Genomic DNA, 27,947 nt, shown 5'->3' with positions numbered 1-27,947 from the left:
TTGGTCAGATGAGTTTTGTGATGCTGTGGTATAGGAAATAAATCGTGGAATTAAAAAGGTAAATTTGATAATTATCAAATTTCTTTGCAATGTAATTTAAAAAAATTAGTGACATTTGCTCAGGGTGTTGATTTTTTTCTGTCCCCAATTCTAAAATTAAACCTCAATTAGGTCTAGAAATAAAATGTAGACAAGACATCGTTATAGTGGAACACTGTGGGAAACTAGAATAGAAAACTGTAAGAATATTAAAATTATGTGTGTTTAATTATTGATCGATGCATTTATTTATGAAACGTTAAAAACACTTACAAGATAGTCCTGCATATTTATTTAAGACACATTCTGCGATTTATGTATACATTTATTTCATGTAAATAATGTTAAGTCGACAATAAGATTGTCCTTCTACAGTTAATATTCAGGGTAACGAATTAAGATTCACAGGGATAAGGTGTAGGCATTTACATCGTTAGGAAAGCATCAGGTGTGTGTGTGTGTGTGTGAGAGAGAGAGAGAGAGAGAGAGAGAGAGAGAGAGAGAGAGAGAGTGAGAGAGAGTGCAAGATGATGAGAAGTTCGCAGGATTGTTTGTGAAAATTGGAAGACAGTGCGTTTGTATCAGGTGTTTTGGACCCATTATGTATCGATTTGGCATCAAAGGGAGTTGTAAAGGGTGCCATTGCCGGTTGACAAATTTGACGAGGGGCCGGCGGCGGATTAGTGGAGTGTGGCTGATGTGGAGTAAATGGGGTCGGTTATAAATTAGGAGAGGATAATCTAAGTTAATCTTGTGCGAGGGCGTTTCTACCTAATTTATTTTTCGAAAATAACACCTGCAGCCCTGTACCAAAATTTCTATTGATCATGGTTTCTCTTTTCTTTCTTTTTTAAACTACGTGTCACTGTGATTTAAGTTTTTTGACTTGAAAAGTGCACGCCCGTTTTTCTCCGACATGATCCTGAAAATTGAAGCAGCTAGAGTACGTCGGATACTATTGCATTTAAAACATTAATCACTCAAAAAATATAAATATTACATTTCTGATGACCAATATACCGCTGGCAAGCCTAGGGAAGATGATTAACAACCTGAAGCTGGTCAATGAGTTATAAAAAATAGAGAAGCACAATGGATCTGCTGATGTTGAGGTGCAGAAGGCCTTGTGTCCGTCTCTTTTATCCATCCGCTATCTATAGCACAACAGATAAAACACAATGACATTACAATGCCTGATTAAATGAAGGAATTTGAATTAAAATAACTCCTGAAGTATGAAACTGTAACTATAAACATATCGAAACACCGCTTCCTATTAGAACTTCATAAGCAATATGCTAATGAGATGGTCGTGTTATAAGTAAAGTTACGTCGAGGTTTTCAATACGCGAAATTTACTTTAGAAAAGGGTCTATACCACAGGGGAGTTGACGTACCGCGTTATGCAGTCGGGTAGTATTTTCCTTTAAGCCAGATACCCAGGAGATCGTCGTTTCTCAACCAACGGGGGCTTCGACAGCTAGATAATTTGAGCCCCAAATGCATGCAAACTATAATGTAGCCTAAAACTAACTAATTCTATTATACAGTCGCACAAATAAATACATTCATACTATGTACATTGCACTCATTCTGATTAGTCGGTGAAGTACTTTTCTTCCAACGATTTCCGAATATTAGGGGTATTCACGATGTTTGTAAGATGTTAACTCGTGTTAACTCGGATAGAGTAATGTTCAGAAAGATTGTGAACGCCCCCTTCTTTTCTTAGTATGTTTAACGTTAATTTTTCCGCAATGCTGCGTGTGGCGACTGGAACCAAAACTACAACAGTCCTTGAAAGCTTGTTGTTGTTTGTTTTGGTTGTCTTTTGTGTTAAATTGTAAGATGCCAGAAGTCAATAAAAAAGGAAAATTAATCAACTCTTTTATTCGAAATGTTATGCACTCGAAAAGTACTATTAAATGACACGCTTTAATTCGTGCCGACGTACCTAACTTGTATCCTAAGGTCTAACAGCCTACAACTTTATAGGATAGGGGATGTATGTACTATGAATGAGAGTATAAGGACAGGTCAGAAATAAATAAAAGAAATTTATTTGTCTGATTTAATTAATGCGTATTTAAGAATAAAATACGTTTAGACAAAAAACAGCTATTAAATTCATGGCTGCCATATTAGTTACCTACGCCCTGACGGATAGCAAAGTGACTACGTTTTCGACCTAACACCTAACATTGGCTAGATCGAGCAATGTTAACTAGCCGATTCTTACAACTCTACGTCATCATTTTTCTCGATCTAACACGACTTAACAGACTTAACAGGGTTAGCACAAAGATTGTGAATACCCATGTTAGGTAATTTCTGTCGACATACCACTACATATTGCATTTTTCAATCCAAGTAACTTGATAAAATGTAATCCGTCATTAAAAACAAAATTATCACAGTTTTAACCTTTATTAAATGTCGCAGTAATCCCAGTGTGTTTTTACGTGTAGGGTAAAGGAAATACGGTAAGTTACAAAATTACACACAAGATAGATAAATCAGTTTTGCCACATTGAAATAATAAGGCGTTCAACACTCTCAGATCTTTCGACTAAAATTAACTGTTAACACAAATGTTACTCAAATTTAGAAAGATACTGAAATTGAAATTTGGTCGTTTCCGATCATTTTCGTCTGCCGGTCTTCGCTGGGTTGGTCTTATTCTTGAAAATCGGGATGGACGGTGACCGATAGGTGTTTTTCCATGAACACGTAAAGCGCACAATCACGAATAACTCGAAAACAGTTGAGAAATCGGGCAAAGTGGAAAGTGACCAATTGAAAGCATATTAAAATTTCCTATCGATTACTAAAGGGCGACGCTCCAGGACGATTTTCTGACTCGACAGCTCAATTTGAAGTTTTCGTAAGAAGTGCAAAAATTTACGTCTTCCCGAAATTTTGAATTTACTGATGAATGACTGAATGTAGAAAAACAAGTCATCTTGTTCAGTGTAAAATTTTCTAAAATGATAGCACAGGCCTGTGATGAAAAAATGTGCATTTCCAAAGTTGATCTTTTTTTAAATAATTAAACATTTATTTAGTTCTACTAACACTGGAATAGTAATATATAAAAAATAATCATTTATTTATATGTGAAATCTAATTTTTTTTAGGCGTATGTTTTTATATTCTTATATTTTACTCTACTTGTCCCCATTTTTATTAATAATTACCCTAAATTAATTGAAAAAGTGGCAGTTTCTCTAATATTTACTAATGATAAATTATTAGTCTTTATGTATAAAGTACAATAAAAATTTAAAATATATGGTTTTTTGAGTTAAATGTATAAACTGTACTTATTCATTTTCAAACAGTTATTACTTAAAATGTGTAGATTAGTGACCGTTAATCGATAATTATTCAGATATCGTGAGATGCGGTCGGGAGTGATGTAGGTTTCAGAAATACATTTTCTTTATCGTGCCAACGTTTCGATCTTTTATTGAGCCCTGAAGATGATCTCAATAAAAGATCGAAACGTTGGCACGATAAAGAAAATGTTTTTCTGAAACCTACATCACTCCCGACCGCATCTCACGATATCTGAATAATTACTTAAAATACTGTTTTTTTTTAATTTAATTTTTTAATTTTAATTTTAATACTTTTTTATTTTTACCGACACTAAAATAATAAAAAATTACAATTAATCATTTATTTATATCTGAAACCCAATTTTTTTTACGTGTTTTTACATTTTAAATAAAAATACATTCTTAATATTTTACTATAGTTATCCCCATTTTTATTAATAAACCCAAAATTATTTGAAAAAAAGTGGCATTGTGTTTTATGGCTTTTTATCCAATATTTACCCAAAATCAATTTGATGGGTTTTATATATAAAGCGAAATAAAAAATTAAAATATTTTTTTTAGGTTAAAATGTATATAAAATTTCCATATTAATTTCAAACAGTTATTACTTAAAAATATTCTTTAAAAAAAATAATTTTAACATTTTTTTATTTGTACTGACACCAGAATAATAATAAATAAAAAATAATCATTTATTGATATGTGAACTCAACTTTTGAAACGTATGTTTTTAATTCTCATATTTTACTCTACTTATACCCATTTTTATAAAAATTATCTTGAATTACTTGAAAAATGTGGCTTTGTGTTTCATGCCTTTTTCTCTAATATTTACTAATAATCAATTTCATGGGTTTTATAAATAAAGCAAAATAAAAATTTAAAATATATAGTTTCTAGGTTAAAATTTATAAAATTTTATTATTTTCCTTATTTATTTTAAAAGTTATAATTTAAAACTAGTTTTAAAAAAAATAAATTTTATTTTTTTTAAATAGGCAATGTATACGAGCTCAGGCAGAGCGCGGTTTTTTAAATTATTTATTATAACCTGTAAATAATCAACAAGTACAAGTATTTTTCTTTTAAACAATTAAGAATAGAATTAAGAATTAAGAATAAATTAACAATTAAAATGGCAAATATTATTATTGTTGTGTGGTTGTTATTGTCGGACGGTAATCGGTCCTCTGATTCAGACTGGGGCCAATGAAAATTACATTTAATTAAATGTTCTTGTTCACAATGAAATAAATGAATGGAAAAAGGGACAAATATTTGAAGGAGCAATTTCTAAAGCCGTTAAACAACAGTTTCAAAGAGGAAAAAGAAAAATGAGGTGAAAAGAATTTTAGAGTTTATAAGTGACAGGGTCGGTTTAATTGGTTGATTCTATAGGGTGCGTGGGGCTGTTTTAGGGGTCGGGGGTTGCTGGGACGGTGTGGCGCGGCGGGTGGGGGAGGGGAATCATTAGGCCTTAATTGGTGTAATGGTCCGGGCCGTGATGAGTGGGGGTAATCCTTGAGGGGTGGTCCGGGGGAAGGGAGGCCACGCCCACGCCTTCCAGCCCCAGTGTCTCTCGAGACGTCGTCAGGTGCGGCCCGCGGCCGGTTCTGTGTTCTGGTGTTCTTCCATCTGTAATGCCCGTCATGGAGACAGAAGAAACTGAGACGAACAACAACAACACCGCCCCGGCTAGGAAGCCTCTCAGGGCCGCCTCTTGGCACGAGCACGTATACGCCAGTCCGCCCAAAACGCCGACCGCCCACTACATCAAAGACATTCTCGGATGGTCCACCGAACAGCCTTTGAACCTCACCACCAGACAATTCCGACCGCCTTCCACAGACAGCTACAATAAACAAGGTAAATTTTTTTCCTGACTCCTCAGACAAGTTGTCCTCATCCGAGAGTCCGCAGTATTGGGATGGAATAAAAAGTACAGCAATCCGAACACGACTGATTACTGTCGTATTTCACAGTGGGACTTCGTCTCAATGAGTCAACAAGTAGTTTTTTACTCCCGTTGCCGTGGTTACGCGTACACAATGGCCGGCTGGTTCCTCACCGCTCAGAACTAAACCCTAACCCTTTTACGTTTTTCTGTTTAATAATAATAGATTTTATTATTTGTATAGTACAATTAAATAAGGAAAAACAAAGTATTATACAGCATGGAAAAAGAAAATCCGTCTACCGGAGGTCGCTAGATAATGCACTGACAGGCAAACAATTTCGCCCACTTGTAATAAAACTTGATTTGTATATATTTTTATATATTAATCAAAGTTTCACGTTTTTTAACCTTTAGTACTTGAGTCTTTGTCTTAAAAAGTAAAACAGATGTAAATTGCCACGGAAAAAAAAAACGGGCAGACAAAATTTGCTTTAATTTTGTTTTGAATATTTAATTAACATTTCAATATCGCGTATTTCCTCCTCTTGCCTCAATTACATCTCGGAGACGCCAGGGCATACTTTCTACTAGTCTGCAAAAGTCTCCTTGCTGCAGATTAACCCATTCTTTTTTTTTTTTGCGTTATGAACTATGCATATTAGCCATGTGACAATTCGTATATGTGTGTTCAAATTTGGGGGGGTTATTGTGAAAAAAGGGCCAGGGGCAACGGTGGGAATCGAACCCACGACCGCGGCGTGAGAGTCTCTCATGCTAACCACTCGGCTACCGCGGTCCCTTTCCATAAAACTTCGATGGGTTCAAGTGTGCAGAACGGGCTGGCCAGGTTAAGACCGTGATTTTATTCTGTTGAAGGTACTTTTGTACTATGCGAGTGACATGTGGACGGGCATTATCTTGCATTAGAATAGGATTGTCGTTGATTTCATCGAAGATAGGCTGCATAGAGGATAGCATGATGTACCAAAATTTCATCCACATAGCGAGTGGCCGTCAAAGACCCCCGACTAACACAACCAACCCTGTGCGACTCTCCATTGAAATTCCCGCCTACAACGGTTTTACAACGTTAAAAGGTTGGCTCTGGGAAAAATTACAGGGTTTGTACCTTTCATTTAGCCTTCTCCACACTTCATTCCCTACTGATTTAATCATCTTCGAGCAGTGCGTTCAGAAATTTGGACAACTCGAACTTCCTGGGGCTGACGAATTGCTTGAACAAAAGTAAGATGCCGGTTTCTCAAAATTCCCAAAGTCAAAAAACAGTCATCCTGTGATTCTGTTACCCTAGGGCGTTCAGAGCAGGGCTTTCGATGGTAGGACCCAGTTTCTTGAAAACGTCTAACGGCATCTCGCAGAGTTTCGCAGGGAACTCCGATGGCAATAGACGCATACGTGATGGAACGTGGAACAAAATGGCATTTTTAAGTTTACAAATTGAAATTAAGAAAACAAAGATGAAAACTGAACAATTTATTGCTTCAGAATTCAAGTGAGACTGAATAAACATTTTAAATTCCGTAAAAAGTAAACATTGAAAAATTCTTGTTTTGCATTAAGGATTAAGTGTGTTTCACTCTAATTCATATTCTCAATTTAAAACATAGCAGAAACAAATATTTATTTATAAAAAGAATGAGACAATTATTGGGCAGAATTTTCTTTTATCGAGAAAATGAAATAAAAGATCAGTTGGGTGGAATTTTTTACCTGTCTGTGTATAAAGAAGCGATAGTGCCTTATTTTAAAATTAAAGGAAAGAGTAAGAACTGCTTTAAGGAAAACAAAATTTACAGAAAACAATGAAGATGAAAGAAAACAAAGTTCATTAGAAATTGAAATCCACCACTAATTCATGCCAGCCTTGTCGAGCATATTTAATTAAATTCCTAAACTTATACTTAAATAGAATAATATTATATTTTATTATTTGTAAAGTACATAATAATTAAACACAATTAAATAAGGAAAAACATGTATTATACAGCTTGGAAAAAGTAAATCCGTCTGCCGGAGGTCGCTGGATAATATAAATATTTTATATATTTATATTTTTTTCTATCCCTTAAAGGAAAAAGTAAGAACTACTTAATAAGGAAACGGCAGACGGATTGTGATCCATGCCTGTACTATGCTTTGCTAATAATTATTGTTATATTCGTGGAAATAAAAAGCATATATAAAATTAACAAAAAGGAAAATAATGAAGCTAAAAGGAAAACAAAGATTCATTAGAAATTGAATTCTACCACTAACTTATGCCGGCAGTGACAGGCCTGTCGAGCATATTTAATTAAATTCCTAAACTTATACTTAAAGCTTATTAAGCTGGTCTTTTGCAGTTACAGAATAATTCTAGTGTAAACAAACGGCGGATCTCTTACAAAATGTACATTCAGTCAAAAAATGAACAATGACCTCCCTATCGCCTGAATTACACAGAGGACACCGTTCATTTCCCAGTGACCGAGAGGGGGGCACTGTTCAGATATAATAGATCACCTCTGATCTTGAAAAGCCAGCAAGTTCACCCGAAGACAAGCCTTGAGAATTATCTGTAATTAAGCTAAGCAAGCTGTCTGTCTCTAAAATAAGAAACGCGAAGTAGACGAGACTCTTTTCTGGAGTGCCGAAACAAATTTTAATTTTAATTAACAAGCATTTCTTTAAAAATAGCGAGCCAATTGATTACATTATGCGGCGAGAAGAGTTCACATGACAGCTCATTAAAGAGGTCGATGCACACCCTAAACCAGAGTTCACCACGATTAATGATTTCAAGGGCAACTATTTTTGGCAAACGATAAAATGGGAGTTTCATTATTTTTAATAGGTATTTGAAATGGGGTTGCAATGTGAACAAATTCAACTGGCCTAGTTCGGTCTCTGTAAATAACATGTAATTAGGCGTTGGTGTAGGTAAGGCTTTCTTCTGAACTTTCTTATGAAGAAGCGTTGAATCTTTTCCAGTGGCTCAAACCGGGAAAATTCAAAAACGGAAGTGTACAAGCGCTCTAACGACTCACTGGTTTTCTTTTTTTAATGCAATCAGAAATCATAGCTAAATTCGGTTTTCCTTAAGATTTGGCGAACCCCGTTGTTTTGGCATTTTGATTAAAAGTGCTCATCCCATTCTACGCAATGGTCACTGCACAACCTCAAAGAGATTCTTGAGCTAATTGCGGTGATGAACGTATAGTCGTGTCTTTTCGCAAAATTCTTGTTGGTTTAGTCTCTGCTGTTTTTTGGTAGACGCGATTGGTGTGGTACGTGCATGTATAAAAGGATAAAAATAGAGCCAAGTAAAGCGGGGAAGAGATTTGTGATCAACGATGTCTTTTCATAACAAACGCTCAACACTGAAAATGATGGGTCATTTCGATCCCGTATCGTAATCGTTGTCGAACGTCCATGCCAACCACCATTAATCCGCCTTTTTTCAATTTTGTTTTTACACCGTTCAATTTAACATTAAAAAATACAAGTCAATGTTACGATTATCTATTCTGAATTTGATAATGCCGCTTATATTTTTTATCGTTTTTTATCTAAGGTTTTTCCGGTATGGGGTCACCCTTAGATACGGCGGGGAGGTGGATGGGGGAAAAAATCTAAGGTTTTGGTTGAGACGAAAAACATTTTTTTTCTCTTACAAAAATAAATTTTTCATCTCAACCAGGACCTTAGATAAAAATAATAATTAATTAAAATAATATTACGGTCAATTATGACTAATAAATACTTATATGTATTAACGGACGTTTATCTTGATAAGTTTATCATGTGGACGAAAATATCTGAATGTGTCTCGTTTACGGCCAAAATGTAAAAAAAGAACACCTGTTCGTGAGTTTAGCCCTTTTGAGTGTTTTAATTTAGTTTTGTGGGCAATCTCCTCTCCCTCTCTCTCTCTCTCACCCACACACGAGTTACGATTTTTTGCACTGATGATGACCTTAAAGTCGGTCGAAAGTTTGGCAGTAACAACTGAATTTCCTTTTTTCCTCAGGTCCATACCTTGATCCAGAGTGATCGTGTTCTGGTAGTCACATTCAATATATTTTCATTAGGTGTAACATTCAGATTGAGATAGTGAATTCTATTATTTAGGTAGTCAATCAGCCCAAAGTAGGGAACTGTCACTCATACCCAGCTGTTCTGGCAGGGTTCATCAAAAACCTGTTGGTATAATTAAGATCCTCTTTTTTGCTTTGATTTTTCAAACTAGGGTAGCAAATACATGCATTTGTATACAAAGTTGTACGGATTGAAAGACGTTATGACGAAGTCAAAATCGAATGGTACAACTGCGAGACACGAAATCGTTTCTGTGCTACCGTTTGAGAACAGATGTTGATAACGCACGATTAGATAAAGTCAGAAATTTTAGAGATTCGTTGAAGCCGCTGTTTTAAAATACGAGGAAATGGGCCGTGCAGGCTGTCGCCCCGTGGAACAAACAAAAATTCTTTCTCGAACTCTACAAAATCAATATCATCTATCGTTTGACAATTTATAGGTATCAAATGGAAAGTTAGTTTATTCATTATCGAAATCGGTACATGGGCGTAATCAGAAGGAGGGGAAGTTTCTATCTCTTGTTCATTGCATAGACAACACAATATTACGAACATATATATGAATATTATGAAACATGATCAGTTTTTAAAGTTTCATATAAATAATAATAATTGCTGATGAGTGACCGTTAGTCAATGATTATTCCGAGATCGTGAGATGCGGTCTGGTGTTAGAAAAACATTTTCTTTATCGTGCCGACGTTTCTATCTTTATTGAGATCATCTTCAGGGCCTGGGATTTATAAACATTGTTTAAATTATACAAATACTTGTAGGATTTAAAAAAATTAATTAATTTATACAATGCTAAAAAAAAATTAGATAAAAAAATGAATTTATACAATGCTAGAAAATTTTAGATTTAAAAAAATAAATTTATAGTGCTAGAAATTTTAGATAAAAAAAAGAATTTATACAATGCTAGAAAATTTTAGATATTTTTAAATCTAAAATTTATTTGAATGAAAATTTTTTTAATGTAAAATTTTCTAGCATTGTATAAATTCATTTTTTTAATCTAAAATATTTTAACATTGTTTAAATTTATTTTTTTAATCTAAAATTTCTACCATTGTATAAATTCATTTTTTCACATCCTACATGTATTTGTAAAATTTAAACAATGTTTATAAATTCCAGGCTTTGAAGATGATCTCAAAAGATTGAAACGTTGGCACGATAAAGAAAATGTTTTTCTAACACCAGACCGCATCTCACGATCTGATTAATAAATAATATTATGTACCTGTATACATTTTTTTCTGTACGTAAAACATATCTTAGACCCAATATACTATTTATTTTAATAAATCAACTCATTGGTCATATCAACTCTCGGGGTATTTTGGCAGAACTGATTTTGGATGAAAAAACACCCCCCCATCGTGACCACAACATCGATCATAACATTAGTATAAAATTAAATTGTGGTCCGTGTGAGAGTTGTGGTTCTTTACTTTTTCCCTTTTATTACGAGGGTATTTCAACTGCGAAATGAACCACGGGGTGCAGGTGTTTTTGGAAAAACCCGGGGACCTATCAGATTACAGCCTGCCACAGACGCGCCCTTATTACTTTGCGACTAATTATTTTGAAATGTGATTTATTAATTGTATTGAACAATTATTCGGAAGATTCGTGAGATGCGGTCTGGTGTGATGTAGGTTTCAGAAAAACATTTCTTTATCGAGATCATATTCAGGATGTTTGTTTTCTGCGTAATTGTGCCATTCTTGCGTGTCGTGTTGAGAGGGGCACTCTCAGACCGCATCTCATGATTTCCGAATAATCATCGACTAACGGTCACTAATCATTACACATTGTATTGGACATTTATGCGATATCTGGCTACCAATGATAATTGAAATATTTCCTGATTTTATCTTCGTAAATAGATATGGGCAGATGAATTCGACGATTCTTTGTGAAGAGCAGAGTAAGAGGATAAAAATGTAGATATAAATAGAGAGAAAATGTTTATTTTTATATAATAAACTTTCTTACAAACAAATTCACTCTGACGTATTTTCATGTAAATATAAGCACTTCTTGTTGCGATTTAATATAATTTCATGATAAATGATAATTAGGAGTGAAAGGAGAGGCGAATATCCCACGAATATTTAGCGTGATGCGCTCATCAAGGATTCCTACTTCATAAATGCCTAATTGAGCACGTTAATAAGTAATTATTAAAACTGCTTTTAGTGAAATTTTTTTTTGCCATTGTGGACTATTAGTGCTAATAGGGTACTTAATATCTCGTTAAGGATACGCGCATATGTTCTCCCATACGGTTTCACTCTCGATAACTCCATTCTCGGGTTCGAATCCCGCTCGTGACACTAACTTTTTTATTTCAACCAATACTTTACATAAAGATTAATTAATTGAAAGAAGTTATTTGGTCAATCGGACCACGAAATATAAACATAAGTTCTACTTTCAATCATTGCAATAGTTATTGCTTTTACAATTTTGCAAAAAGTTAAAAATATTTTTCAATAATAACATACTTTTTCATTATTTTGTAGATTCATCAAGTTCATTTGATATAAAAAAATGACCATTTCGAAATCGGCCCAGAAGAAGGTATTGAAAAAAATAAGTAAAGTCGGAAAATCTTTTGATTTTGGGACTATTTGATTTAACACTTTATAAACATAAAGTGATGAAGGTGGGGTGAGATGTAAATTCACTTTTTGAAATTGATGGTTCTACTCAAAGCTTGTTTCGAGCATAAAACGCACATCATCAGTGAAGGAGTTGAACACATCTCTCGACATGAATTGTAAAATTACGTCACAAACATTTATTTGAGATTTAAAAAGAATTTAGAGAATTAAGGTAAAGAAAAAATGGAATTAAATTAATTTACAAAACATGTACAAAGCTTTCGCCTTCATTTATGTTGCAGTAAGTTGATACTGAATAAGTAATCTGAATTTCCTCTGTTATGGGCGTAACATTTTCATTTTCTGAATTTTTAAATAGCCATAAAAAAGTATTCAAGGTGCTCAATTACTAATCGGATTAGAAAAGATAAATAAAAATTAATTTTTGACCTAAAAATAGGGCTGAATTTTTTTTACCATTTAACGTGTCACATTTGCATTATCTAAAGGTTTTAACCTAGAACGAACTTGATTAATCTACCAGGAGCAAATGAAAATATGTATAAGGTTTTTAAAGAAATTTAATTTTTTTTCTCGGGGTAATTGTGGATAGCCCCTGTATTCACCCTCCAAAAGTACCGTAATAAAATAATAATGTTTATTGTGAACAAATAGATAACTGCTAATCAATCTCAGAATTGTATTATTCAATGAAAGTGTAGGTAAATTGTAAATTATTTCATATCATTTTCGGATTTGGCTTTGAGCTTTAATTTTCTTTTTTACTTATTCAGAAATCGTGAGATGCGGTCTGGTGTGATGTAGGTTTCAGAAAAAATTTTCTTTATTGTGCCAACGTCTCGATCTTTATTGAGATCATCTTCAGGGCCTGGGATTTAGAAACATTGTTTACATTTAACAAGTACATGTAGGATGTGGAAAAAAGAGAATTTATACAATGCAAAATATATTTTTTTATATTCAGTCAAAGTATTTCTACTCTCTCAAAGTGTTTGTCTCCTGTGTAATTGTGCCATTCTTGCGTATCGTGTTGAGAGTGCCAGTGAGATATTGCTGTTTTATAGTTATTCAGATATCGTGAGATGCGGTCGGGGGATCTGAATAACTATCGATTAACGGTCACTAATCTCTACACATTGCTGTTTTATGTTTATATATGTTGGATTTTGAAGGGGTGGGGAAGGAAGTCGGTACAGAAAAGACATTTTTGTATAAGGCGTCGGCTTCTTTGAGGTGAAAAAAGCCGACGAAGGGAAAAAACGTTGGTAATGGGTTCGGCCAGATAATCCTTTCACCATCCACTATTACTAATAAGATTCCACACAAATAACAAATGAATCTGACGTAATCTACAAAATCAACTGTTTAAACTGTTCGGCAACTTTCTTCGGCCTTACATCCCAATATCTGGACAAGAGAGTAAAACAACATATCTATGATTGCAAAAAACCCAAAATCCTACAGCTCTCGCTACCCACCATTTTGAACACAAACACAATTGCGATTTCAACAATCCAAAAATATTACACACAGAACAAAACAAACATAAACGTAACTTTTTAGAAATGGTTTACATCAACAGAGATAAACACAGCATCAATTACATTACAGATACATGTAAACTCAATCGCAGCTACGCCAATATCATTAATCAAATTCAGTATAGATAACGTACATATATCATCACATTACATTCCACACATCAAATATTTTTCACATAGTCTAATTTTTCAACAATTTAGCTTTCCTATTCCTATTTATCCCTTTCTATATAATCCTGAAAGGATAATCTGCCGAACCATTACCAACACATTTTTTTCCCTTCGTCGGCACTTTTCACCTCAAGAAGCCGACGCCTTATACAAAAATGATTTTTCTATACCGACTTCCTTCCCCACCAAATCCAACATATATAAACATAAAACAGCAATATCTCACTGGCACTCAACACGATACGCAAGAATGGCACAATTACACAGAAGACAAACACTTTGAGTGAGTAGAAATACTTTGATTGAATATAAAAAAATATATTTTGCATTGTATAAATTCACTTTTTTTCAACATCCTACATGTATTTGTTAAATGTAAACAATGTTTGTAAATCCCAGGCCCTGAAGATGATCTCAATAAAGATCGAAACGTTGGCACGATAAAAAAAATGTTTTCCTGAAACCTACATCATACCAGATCGCATCTCACGATTTCTGAATAATTATCGATTAACGGTCACTAATCATCATACATTTCTTTTTTACATTCCTATTATAAATGTTTTGTAATTGAGCCAGAACGCACGGCTGGGTAAAATTCCATCAAATTATACGGAAATCGATTCATTTTCTTTTTCACACTTTAGAAAGAGTATGTATTCATATCAATGCCGTTTAATTATCAGTAAGTTTTTATATAAATTAGTGGCCAGTTTTGTTTTGAGATGAAGATATAGTTTTGGCTTTTCGTAATTGGAGCTGGCTGCGCAATCCGGGCTCATGACGTGTTGAAAGCGGGCGTCAACAAAGGCCATTAGCAGATTGCAGCAGGACGACTAATCGATTTCCATCCCGGCTGCTAATAGCATCTATGTGGGATGGACCGACGACCGACCACGCCGCTCTCCGCCTTCCACGAGTTTACCCACAACATTATTATTTATTATACGTATCCTGATTAATCCTGATATTAAATCCTGATCACATTACAAAGCCGATGCGACGTTTGCTGTACGTTGATACGTCAGTTCAAATTCTGATGACTGTGATATAGATGATATTTTTTAACTGAATGTAGCGCTCCAGATGAGACTTATTTTCCTATTGTTTATCTTTAACCTGACCATTCCTATTCTCACAAAACCGATCAGTATATCGATATCGATCTTCAATATATCGATATTTTCCTCTCGACGTACAATTTTCTTTTAACTAGTCTCAACTACACGAATGCAATAAAACCAACAATCCAAATCGGCCTAATATCCACTAAAATTAACTTACAAAATTTGATTATGGTTTTTCGAAATTCTAGGTGAGTAAGTAATTATAAAAAGCATTTGATTATCGTACAAACTTATCCCTAAGCTTTATTGTACATCATAGACGCATACCGCATAAACATATCTTTCTACTTTCAATTAATTAATCTCTATGTAAAGTATTGTTGAAATGAAAAATAAGTGTCACGAGCGGGATTCGAACAGCTACCACTTGAGCTATCGTGACTTCAATCCACTCGGACACTAACTTCCCATCTCAACCTCACCTCTCAAATGTTCCCTCCCCTATAGGAGAAAATTCCAAAGGTGGGTTTGAGATTGGAAGTTGGTGTCCGAGCGGATCGTAGTCATGATTGCTCAATTGGTAGAGTAGCGGCGTATTTAGCCGAAGGTCGTGGGTTCCAATCCCGCTCTTGACACTGACATTTTTATCTCAACCAATACCTTTCATACATAATATATCAATTAGAAAAAATCACACATTTTAATATAAATTATCCTAATAAAAGGATATTCATGTAACTTGGTAACTGGTCAATGAATCATTATTTTTAGCTGCTTTTTAAATTTTTATATGTCAGTGCGAAACTCGTGCAGGCTAGAATATCAGGCATCAATCACTACCGCTTCAGGCATTAGCCCTCTTTTTTTTAGAAAGAGATAACATTTCGAAAAAGTGCGTACTTTTTGTTATTCCATCGGAATCTTTATCGTAAATACGATAATCTATGGGAGTTGATTCAATAGAGTTCAAGTTATGCCAAAGCCAATTAACAGCCTATACCCGCAATGACATCACTGAATACTGATAATGAACCATTGCTATTTTTTTGCTGCGTGTTTTGGCAATCAATGTATCACCAGCAATCAGTACACAAGGGCTTTGTTTGTCTATATAAGGTTCCACTAACCGCCAAAGATCTTTAGGTCGAAAACACCATCTTTTTAGCCATTGTCTAATGTTGTTATGAGATAAAGGTGATGGATTTACTTCTGATAACACCAACCGGAGTATCTCAAACTGCTCACTTGCAAGAATGTTTCGTAGAGATATTTAATACAGTGATAATCTGACAAAATGTGACCATCTTAATTGTTTCTCATTCTGGCCTTTATACTTCTTTTTAGTAACTTGCGAAACTCGTGTAGCTATTGAAAAACAAGATAATGAAATAAGTGTGTGGTGTTTAGTGACGTTAGTTAATGATTATTTGGAGATAGTGAGATGCGGTCTGGTGTGACGTAGGTTTTAGAAAAACATTTTCTTTATCGTGCCAACGTTGCAAACTTTTTTATTGAGATCATCTTCAGGGCCTGGGATTTATAAACATTGTTTAAATTGTGCAAATACATGTAGGATGTGAAAAAAAATATTTATACAATGCTAGAAATTTTAGATTCAAAGTGTTTGTTTTCTGTGTTGATGTGTCATTCTTGTGTGTCGTGTTGATAATATTGATGTTTTATGTTGGTTTTTTTTAGATACAAAAATTGTTAAATAAATAAATAAATGGTTAAAATTTTTTTGATCACAGACTGAAAAAATGAATTTATACAATGCTAGAAATTTTAGATTTAAAAAATAAATGAATTTATACATTGCTAGAAAATTTTAGATTAAAATTTTTTAGCAATGTATATATTCATTTTGTTAATGTAAAATTTTCTAGCATTGTCTAAATGAATTTTTTAATCTAAAATTTTTTAGCATTGTATAAATTCATTTTTTCAGTCTGAGATCAAAAAAATAAACACTTTTAAAATAGACAGCAGAGCGGAGTAAATTAAAGAAACAAATGGAAAGAGGGTGAACTTTTCCGTTCAATCAAACAATCAATTCCCCATTTTCTACCTCCGGAATCCTATTGTCGGAAGGGGCGGTTGTTCTTTGCCTTTTCCTTATATTATATGAGGACGGCTCCTTTTGCTACTAACTTGGTTGAAAACATGAGCCAGGGGTAATCCTCGAGTCGACCCTCTACCCACGAGCCGGCACGACTACTTTGTCACACTCACTTTGTCTTTATAGACCAGCCCCTTCGGGATTTACTTTGTGGCTCATTTGTAACTCCTTGCAACCCCTTTACACTCCTCTTAGGCATTACGGATCTGGAAAGCCGGTCAGACGTTATTCTTTAAGCTACCTACACCTATCCAAGTGGGTATTAATCCTCCGAGAGAAAACAATCCGTACATGCCAATTTTATTGTTTTTGACATTTTCAAATAATGTAATCGTACCTATAATCATCCAGATGAATGTTATTACATAAATTTATATAATTATAAGGACCGAATTACAGTATAAAAACCTTGTGGCTTACATCGGTTAGGTGGAGTGTAACAGCGGCACCATGAATTACGCTGATGCGCGTTGAAGTTATCTGTTTTCCTCTTGCAGTTTCGATAGTTGATACTCGCCGACTGCGTATCAAGTTGCATTTGTCGTTGACGCCTGATTCAGCGGGTTCCATTAAACTCCCACTTACAGACCGTTCATTCATCGTTTCTTATTGCCGACCGTCCGTGAGAAAAAGAAAACTAGCAGGAAATCAATTACCATTCGGGGTGATTGCCAGCTTATTGTTTCCCCAGCAGTAAGTGATACTTAATAGGGCGATGGCACAATGAGGTGGAGCCTTTGTTCGTTCTGACTGCGTCGCACTTCGACGATCGGGTTTTACTGTCTTTCGCTGAAACGCAACGTCTTTTCTCGTTTTTATTAAATCTCTTCTAGAGACATTTATCATCGGTTTAAGCGAATTTTTAAAAAGCCCCGTTATAACATAGGTGAAATAAATCGATAGATCACAACTGAGAACAAGGGCACCAAGTACGATTTTGCATAACGTTTCCGCTATTTTAAGGTCACCGTTATATTTAAAGTCTTTAAAATAACAATCCATTTATGTTTTAGTGGTCAATTGACCAAGTTACTTCTTTCAATTAATTATTCTTTTTTATGTATGGTTTTGGCTGAGATAAAAAAGTCAGTGTCACGAGCGGGATTCGAACCCACGACCTTCGGCTAAATACGCTGCTGCTCTACCACTTGAGCTAGCGTGACTTTAAAATAACGTTGACACTTTTTGCATGGCGGATTTTGCCGTTAACGCTGTTTTCTCTGATTTGTTGTAGTTCAGGTTATCATATCTTGAGCTAAGAAAGTTAAAAGATGGCACCGTTCACGGAATTTATGGATTTTTTTTGTTGCTGACAATAGTTTAGCTGATAGTTGCAGAATCTCTGACGTACAAAATAATCATTACCGGGCGATTCGGGGCCAGTTCGTTGGTGTATTTAGGTGCTCCGAGGTATACAGCAGCACACATTCCGAAATGGATTCATACTGCATTTTCTATTTGTGCAGGCGATTCGCTGTAAGTTCCCCTCAAATGAAATTGAGAACGAAAAGTGTTAAAAACTCTATTAAAAAAAAAGCCAAGCAATTTTAGGAAAAATGAAAATATTACTGAGCAGTTAGTTAACACAAACTCTAAAACTCAAAACTACTTCTAGTTGTCATTCCTTCTTTTACGTAAATAAAACAGCTAAATATTTTTAATGTTGGAACACCGGGTTTCAAGAAAACTCGTACGACTTTTAAAATGTTAAATATAAAATTAACAATTTCATTTTACCAACAATTAACAATTTATACAATAAACAATTTTATTATATTTCTGCCTAGCTATTTTAAGAAAAATGAAAATATTACAGAGCAGTTAGTTAACATAAACTCTACAACTCAAAACCACTTCTAACTGTCATTCCTTCTTTTATGTAAATAAAACAGCTAAACGTTTTTAGTGTTGGAACACCAAATATTTGATACAACCATTCTTTCGCCGGGTTTCATGAAAACTCGTACGAATTGGGAAATGTTACTATACATACCTTCTACCTTACATAAATATTAATTAATTGAAAGAAGTAATTTGGTCAATTAGACCACGAAATATAATGGAGTTAACTATAAAATTAACAATGTTATTTTACCAACAGTTAACAAATTTATACAACAAAATAAACAATTTATTATATTTCTACATCTATATATATTTTTTTTTAAATTGGGCAATATCTCTAACAACAAACTACTTTGTTCACGTTATCATCACCGGTTAACAAGAAGGTTATTCCAAGACAAATAACGTAGGACGCTATTCCAGATAGCGTTCCCTTAGACTGCGCATGCGAATTTCAATCAATTTAGCGTTACCGTTCACGCTAACTTTATGGAAAATCTCCCTATTGTTATGTCAATCGTCTATCGAAAATTTGTGATTGGAAATAAAAGTAAATAGGTAGCAAGGAATGCAAAGAATGATATTCTGCGTCAAACGCTTTCATTTTTACTGTTATTCATAGACACATCCATTGTGTTTCAGTTCCACGCTTACATTATATCACTTCGTCTTTTATATTTTAAAAACGATTCTGATAACGTGAATTTCTAACAATTAGAGAGCATCTCAAATCTAACAATTCGTAATAATTATTTTGTAATATCTGTTCAGATTCATTTACGCAATGACAAAAAGTTGTGTATCGCGGACTACATCATTATAGAAATCCTTGAACTTGCAGCAATGATCAGGTCTAAAGGGCATAAAATAGTAATCACCTGGATCAAAGGTTATACAGGGTTCAAACATAATGATGTAGATCGTCTTGCCAAAAATGCCACCACAACGGGCAATTTTCTAAAAGCTACAGTACCCAGAAAAGACCTTTATGCTATGTTAAGATTACAGGTGCATATGGATTGGCAAATTGAATACCTGTCAAATAACAAAGGGATCAGATATAAAAATATGTTTCCGATGGTAACACGTGAACCTTGGTTCACCAAAGAAGTTGATTTGACCAAGGCATTCTGCAAAACAATAGTAAGGTTAAGATCCAAACACGTACTGTGCAAGGGATATCTCAACCGATTTAATATAATCCCGTCACTGAACTGTGAGGACTGCGTAACATTTGAAGATCTCGAACACTTGATCATGCACTGCAAGAAACATGCAAATGAACGCAGAAATTTGTTCGACAGACTCTCAAATGCCAAGACATAATTCTTCAACCTCCTTATGGATACAAAGCTCTAATATCGTCAACCGAATTAGCTGTGTACCGTGAATTGAATAGTTTTATTAAGAATATTAATGTAATTGTGTAAATAATGATGTAAAAAGTGTATATTAATATTATAATATTTAATTTTTAAGAAATAATAATAATTACATAATAAGATGTAAAACCGATGGCTGTATAAATATTTTGGAGTCAATAAAAGAGAAAAAAAGGATTGAATTTAGTGCATCTCTCAATTATGGGTACTTCGGCGTGAAAGATTGGCCGTATACCAATAGATTGTCACTTAAATTAACATATTTTGAAATGAGTCTCTTCTGTGGTCTTATATAAAATGTTTGTAGTTGTGTGTGGTGTTTAGTGACAGTTAATTAATGATTATTTGGAAGTCGTGAGATGCGGTCTGGTGCGACGAAGGTTTTAGAAAAACGTTTTCTTTATCGTACCAACGTTTCAATCTTTATTGAGATCGTCTTCAGGGCCTGGGCGTTTATAAACATTGTTTAAATTCTACAAATACATGTAGGATGTGAAAAAATGAATTTATACAATGCTAGAAATTGTAGATTATATATAAATAAAATGAATTTATACAATGCCAGAAAATTTTAGATTAAAAAAAATTATACAATGCTAGAAAATTTTAAATAAAAAAACGAATTTATACATTGCTAGAAAATTTTAGATTAAAAAAAAATGAATTTATACAAATTTTCTAGCATTGTATAAATTCACTTTATTTATTTATTTATTTATGTTTAATATAAAATTTCTAGCATTGTATAAATTCATTTTTTTAATCTAAAATTTTCTAGCATTGTATAAATTTTTTTTTAATCTAAAATTTTCTGGCATTGTATAAATTCATTTTATTTATTTATTTTAATCTAAAATTCCTAGCATTGTATAAATTCCTGTTTTCACATCCTACATGTATTTGTAAAATTTTAATAAATTAAAATAATACAATTTTAAAATAAAAATTTAATTTATACAATGCTAGAAAATTTTAGATTAAAAAAAAGAATTTACACAATACTAGAAAATTTTAGTTTAAAAAAATGTATACTATGCTAAATATGTAAAATAATTTTTTTTAATCTACAATTTTCTGGCATTGTATAAATTCATTTTATTTATTTATTTTTTAATCTAAAATTTCTAGCATTGCGTAAATTCATTTTTTCGCATCCTACATGTATTTGTAAAATTTAAACAATATTTATAAATCCCAGGCTCTGAATATGATCTCAATAAAGATCGAAACGTCGGCACTATAAAGAAAATGTTTTTCTAAAACTACGTCACTCCATACCGCATCTCACGATCTCCGAATAATCGTTTGTAGTTGTTTTTTGTCCCCTTCAAAATTCATTCTATATTTTAACCGTCTTGTAATTTTAATGTTTTGAAATATTTACTGATTGGCTGTTTGTCATTCACGTCGTTGTAACAGTTTTAACATTACAATTAAATTAAGACGGGACATAAATAATATTAATATGCGTGCCTATTTGATTTGATGTAAATTACACGTGGGGTGAATCTAAGGCGATGTTGATACAGGGAGATCGTTTCCGTGAATATCATCAGTTGTTATAGTGCTCAGAAATCGAGGATGATGGCGGCAAGACGAACGATAATATGTACGGAACAGTGCCCTTTTTATGAGGTCAACCAACACCCGGATTAGTGCAAACACGCCAACTGGCACTTCCCACCGAACTGTGGAATCTTTGGGAGACAGATTTTAATTGTCTGTTAGACAGAGGAGATGAAGGATGAGCGTGGTGCTCCGGATGAGAGGCATGCGAGCACCGTTTTACAAATGGACTATGATGAATCGCCGACCCACTTGCTCCGTTTCGATGCATAATTCGATATGACCTTACGGTTTACATTATATCACGATTAATGTAATATTTATATAAATTGTGTTTCTGGTGTCAAAATCAAACTGCTGAGGCTAGCATTACGATCCGTAAACCAACACAAGGTGAAAGAATATTAATTATCCCATCTTTTTGTAACCATTTAACCATCCTTAAAAAATACGTAGGTACATATTATTTATTTACAATTAGATCTGGGGGGGGGGGAGCTCGGTAGCAGCAACGGTTAAAGCTAAGACTCATCACTGCAAGGAAAAGGTCCAGGTTTCGAATCTAGCGTTTATATTTACAAATGGGCCTTTTTCAAAAACACCCCATACTCGGGGGTTTATGTGACCTTTGCTGTTTCGAACCCTTGTATAAAAAAAATCGTACAGCATATTCAAGAGCACATGTACATATGCATGACATATTGTGGAAATGTTTTCCGATGAAACAATATTGCATAACTTTATATATCGAATTCGATGAATGTTTAATGGGTTATGATTTCATTCCAATTGAATGGGATATGTTAAAAAAAAATCGTCAATTTAGGAAATCGGTTTATCGGTCGACATTCACCTATTTCGCATGATTGAAAAGCGAAAAGATTAAAAAAAATAATTAAATTATCAATTAAAAATTTTTTGCTTTAAAATTTGTTCAATTCTCATTGCAAGAGTCGCCTAAATATTGTACAATTAACATTTATTACAATAAGTGTGATTCAATAAAATGCCAAAGAAAACACATTATCTTTAAATAACTTTATTCTAATACAAACATTTTATAACAACTCAACAGTATTAGTTGCAAATGAATTATAGTGTTATATTGAATTATACTTTTTTCGTTATTCTAATTTTTTGTAGAGAACATACATACATTGTATGAGATAATATAGAAGATTCATATCACAAATAGGCTCTAATTGTGAAGTGTCTTTAATTTTCTTCGCAAATATTTTTGGAGGTGAGGATATTACATTGATGTAAGTATTGTAAAATTTGAACACCCTATAATTATGGCTACTTTAGGCAATTCGTTATAAGCGATTATGAACGTATTTAACACAGTTACAAAATAAACGAGTCGCCAGATGGGGCAATAGCTCCGTTCTGTATCGGAATCGTGGAAATGATGTGATTTATGAACGCGGTAAAACGGATTACGTATAGCAAGCAAACGGTAATATTGTTAGGCGTTTACGACGGATTTGTTTTCTCATGCCGTTGGGTTTTTTCGAGTCCTCTGGCTCGCCACAGGGATAAATCAGAGGGTACAACATGGGATCACAATGAGGTCTTAAAACAGAAATTAACTTTTGACCGCTTTAAATCATAAAGGAATTTAGGAATGATATATGCTGTCCTCTCTTAAAAAGGCTCATTGGAAAGTAATAGCTCGCTTTGTTCTCGTCAAAATTAGAGACAATTTTCAACCTACTAAAGTTTAATTAGTTTATGAGAATTTTCTCCTAATACAGTAAGTAGTTAAGGCAGTGAGTAACAGTTTATTTAAAAAAAATTGTTGGGTCACTTTTATTTTGGAGATATTACATATCTGAGATATTCAAAGAGATTATTTTGGACGCAGTATCTTTTCTTGATTTTCAATTACATATTGTATCTCCATCAGCATTAGTAAACTCTCGATGGGACCAAATTCCTTGTTTTCGAAGTCCAATGATTGACCGACAACATCTATAGCCCAACCATGATTTCACCAGAAAGAACAGGAAATTCAATGAACCAGGAAGCTTCACCCTATTCCAGTACCACGTAGCTCTGCTAAATACAAACAGGTTCCCTTACAGTATACTCCACAAAAAAACTTTGGAACCAAAGTTTCCAAACGCCGAAAGGTATAGAACTGAATGAAAGACTGGTTAAAGTACCTCAGTAAATAACAATAGAATGAAGACGTTAGAAAGAATTGGAAATTCAATGAACCAAGAAGCTGCAGCTATAGCAGACACCTACAACCCTATTCCATTATCAAGAAGCCCAGCTAAATAAAACAGGTTCCCATACAGCATACTCCACAAAAAACTTTAGAACCAAAGCTTCCAAAGCAGAAGGGTATATACTTTCAGTTGAAAGTGGAAAACTGGTTTAAGTACCTCAGAAAATAGCAGTAGAATACTTTTTACTAAAAAATAGGATGATCTCCTGAAGAAAGCGGAGGTCACGAGCCAGGACGCATGGTTGAACTGAAAACTGAACAAAACCTACCGTTTAGTTATAGCAAGATTTTAGAAAAAAGTGTATGTTTGTGAAAGTAGCCTTCTTGCTCCTACTTTGTAATAAATCGTTTATAATTAAATTACAGTAGGTAATTATTATGATTCATCTGGTTACCATTTTCAAGTCAATTAGAAACGTGATCTTAGTCGTTAGGTGCAAATAGAAGAAAGAGGAGAGAATATAGAGTGTAGAATATACAGTATATAGAGTATAGAGTGGAGAAAATAGATAAAAATATAAACCGGGATCAAACAACGATCCGCTTACAAATAAATTGTTCTGTTCTATGGAAATTATATATTAGTTTCTTTTACTTAATAGAAAAAGACATTTTTGAATGAAAAGTCGTTAATTTTACAATCTTGAATGTTGATTAACTACCATAAAATAGCATAATGTTGTATGTACAATATATTATTAAACTTTCATTCGGAAAACGAGAATGAAATTGAGAAATATGTACAGAAAAATTGTAGTGAGATATATAATTTTTTGATATATAAACAGAAAAAAGAACATTTTTTTTTATTTAATGATAATATGCTAATGACATTTGTGATATGACAACAGGCGGTTTTCCTTCTAAAGTATTATTTATAACAGTTATTTCTCCTTCTGTAGCTTTGTTAAATCTACCCACATCCATCTGTAATTAAGAAAAATGCAAGTTCATGTTAATACTTTCTTGTAATTGTTTCAGCAGCAGACGTGTACACTTCAGCCAAAAATGATACCAATGGCTGTTAAAACTGCGCGGTCTTGTTTTTTATATTCACGTAGTTTCTCCTCGAGAAATGAAGTAATATAATCTATAACTCTATAATGGTGTGTTGAATGATGAGTTCGAAAGCTAAATTGATGATCTGGTAAGATGTTGTTCGACGTAGCAATAGCGATTCTTTTGCGAATTTATATGCCGAATAATTTATAAGTATCGACTAGTAACCTAATACGACGAGGTGGGAGCTTAAAGTTGTACGAGTCTTTGGGATGATTGTAATGTAGGAAACTTTTCATTTATTGCATAAAATAAATAATGAAGTAATATTTTTTCTTCACTTCCGGATTAGTACATCTCAATAAAATTCATCAACCATTTTCGGCGTTGATCGCCTCATGTGACTTCTGAAGAAGGCAACCGAAAAAAAAACTCCCTTACTCACTCTAAATATAAAATTACCCGCATACAAATTTGACGACTGTTGAAATAAATATCTTTCAATTAATTAAGGTTTTTAGTTGAGATTAAAAAAAGACAGTGTCACGAGCAGGATTCGAACCCACGATCTTCGGCTAGATACGACGCTGCACTACCACTTGAGCTATCGTGACCTCTATCCACTCGGACACTAACTTCCCGTCCCAACCCCACCTTTTGAATTTTCCCTCCTTTTTGCCATTTTTCAAATGTCGTGTAACCTGATTGATTCTCGGCTACAAATAAAATGGCCACGGAGAGCTTTAGTGAAGGTATACTTCATTTAAACTTATTAAATTCACTAGTTTTCGTAGTCCACTTGACCAATTTTATCTCAATTAAAAACCTTAATTACTTGAAAGATATTATTCATTTGACACCGAGAATCAAAAAGATTACACGACATTTGAAAAATGGCAAAAAGGAGGGAAAATTCAAAAGGTGGGGTTGGGATGGGAAGTTAGTGTCCGAGTGGATCGAGGTCACGATAGCTCAAGTGGTAGAGCAGCGGCGTATCTAGCCGAAGATCGTGGGTTCGAATCCCGCTCGTGACACTGACTTTTTTATCTCAACTAAAAACCTTAATTAATTGAAAGATATTAATTGGTCAAGTGGACTACGAAAACTAGTGAATTTTGAAACAAAGCTTGAGAAATCCGTTCACGTTTTGACAACTTTAAATGACGTTCTGCCTGAACAGGTTAAAAACAATCGTAGTAGACTTGTACGAACTAAAAATTTATTACTCTTTCTAAGCACCTTTGATAGTTCTCAATTTGAAATGTGGAATCGTCAAGCGGGGCCCTTAAAAATGGGCTAATAACCTATTAAACATTTTCAATGTGCTCTTTTCATTGAATTTTTTTAGAGTTAACCTGTTAAAATGTGGATTGAGGATAAATGTAATGAATATATTAATTCTCAATTAGCCAGTTTATATCTCCCGATTTTATTTGGTGGTCTTCCATCGGGCGTCTAATTATTCGGATTTACGTAATATTGTATAAATAATGCTATAAGGTGTACGCAGTATTTCATTGTCGGTGCAATCTCGAAAATTAAAAATGGAAATGTAAGAACAGGTGGGTGGTTTTGGATCCTCGACGTCCGTGAAGCGCGAACCCTAATCGAGTTAATCGGATCATCTTGTCATAAAGTCATGGCAGACATCATGCTTTTTTTTTGGCTTCGAGGAAAATCAGGCTTCTCCGTACATTAATTACAGGGATCCTGTTAATTGGTCATCTCCCACTAATACGTACGTTTGTCGTTGTAGTTGACAGTCGCTACCAAGTGGTTTTAGTCATTTTTCTTTATACTCCATAATAGATTTGAAAGGAAAATATCGACAATCGGTTCAACTGAGATCCATCGGGTGTGTAGGAATATGACAGAAGCTGCATAAACGGTAACAGGGTTTTAGGGCCGGGAAAGAGTCCGGAGGGAACTGAAGGGGTAAACAGGAGAGGAGCGGGCCGGGGATGATGCTGTACCGGGGAGGGGTTCTAAGCCTCCGTGATTGCTATGACTACAGGGGGATGCTTGTAAATCGATCACCGGGGGCTCTGATATACCTCTCTGATCCCGGTACTGCCCTTCCTGAAAACATGAGGCGACCACTTTAATCCTTGTTTGCACCGGGTTTTATTGCATTACCTCCCCCTTCTCCGAAGATCCCCGCCCCCGAGACACAAATCTGAACACCGGTCGGCGGTCAGTCATCAACGTTGGGCCACCTCTCCTATGACCTATCTCGCATGTTTGACACATTTTACATTTTACGTTTAAATCTATAAACACGTTTAACACCGCCACGCCGTCAGTCGTGCACCGACGCGAGGAAATGCGACTTCCCTCGGATCTCTAGTCAATTGCCTCCCTGATTAGGAACTAAGTAAATAAACACCCCTCCCAGACATATTAACGTTCGATACACTCCAGCGAATCACGTTTGAATGGTATGGAACTAAGCATTGGAAATATTTTTAACAACAGTCGAGAAACGCAAATTCTCACATGAATTGTTAACCTGCTCTCACAATTGCATAAGTCAAAATTATTATTTACTGCCTGCATGCACACTGACAAGCAAAAAATTCCACCCAACTGATTTTTTTTTCATTTTCTCGATAAAAGAAAATTCTGCCCTTAATTTGTCTCATTGATTTTATAAATAAATATTTGTTTATACCATTCTTTAAATTGGGAATATCAATTAGAGGTAAACACATTGAAGTCCAAAGCAAGGATGAAGGATTTTTCAGTGTTTACTTCTTACGGAATTTAAAATGTTTATCCAGTCTCTTTTGACTTCTGAAGAAATAAAATGCTTAGTTTTCATAATTTTTCCTAGTTTCAATTTTTAAACTTAAAAATGCCACTTAATGCTGTGGATGTTGCGGGTGGTGTGGCACTTATTGGTGATGGACGTTCCGTCATGTATGTGGCTATAGCCATCGGAGTTCTCTACGAAAGACTGCGAGATGCCTTTAGACGCTTTCGGGAAACTGTGTCCTACCATAGAC

General features: G+C 34.2%; 1 protein-coding gene and 1 long non-coding RNA gene across 2 annotated transcripts in view; one reads left to right on the top strand and one right to left on the bottom strand.

Moving 5' to 3' along the window:
• Nucleotides 1-339: 339 nt before the first annotated feature.
• Nucleotides 340-17,855, bottom strand: LOC112126737. The gene is made up of 3 exons (XR_002910184.1): nt 17,335-17,855; nt 1,040-1,193; nt 340-961 (listed from the first exon to the last, which is right to left on the bottom strand). It is a non-coding gene; the product is annotated as an uncharacterized LOC112126737 (long non-coding RNA).
• Nucleotides 4,871-27,947, top strand: part of LOC106673053 (NK1 transcription factor-related protein 2-like) — a 197,396-nt gene continuing 174,319 nt past the window's right edge. The window contains exon 1 of the mRNA XM_024226432.1: nt 4,871-5,249. Coding sequence (XP_024082200.1) covers nt 5,024-5,249 — 226 coding nt within the window. The 5' untranslated portion in view covers nt 4,871-5,023. The remainder of the gene's footprint in view (nt 5,250-27,947) is intronic.

Source organism: Cimex lectularius, unplaced genomic scaffold (genome assembly GCF_000648675.2).
Source record: "Cimex lectularius strain Harlan isolate CLEC.00 unplaced genomic scaffold, Clec_2.1 scaffold99, whole genome shotgun sequence".
Classification (NCBI taxonomy): Eukaryota; Metazoa; Arthropoda; class Insecta; order Hemiptera; family Cimicidae; genus Cimex; species Cimex lectularius.
Note: the sequence above shows the minus strand (reverse complement) of the source record. Positions and strands in the feature narration are given on the sequence as shown.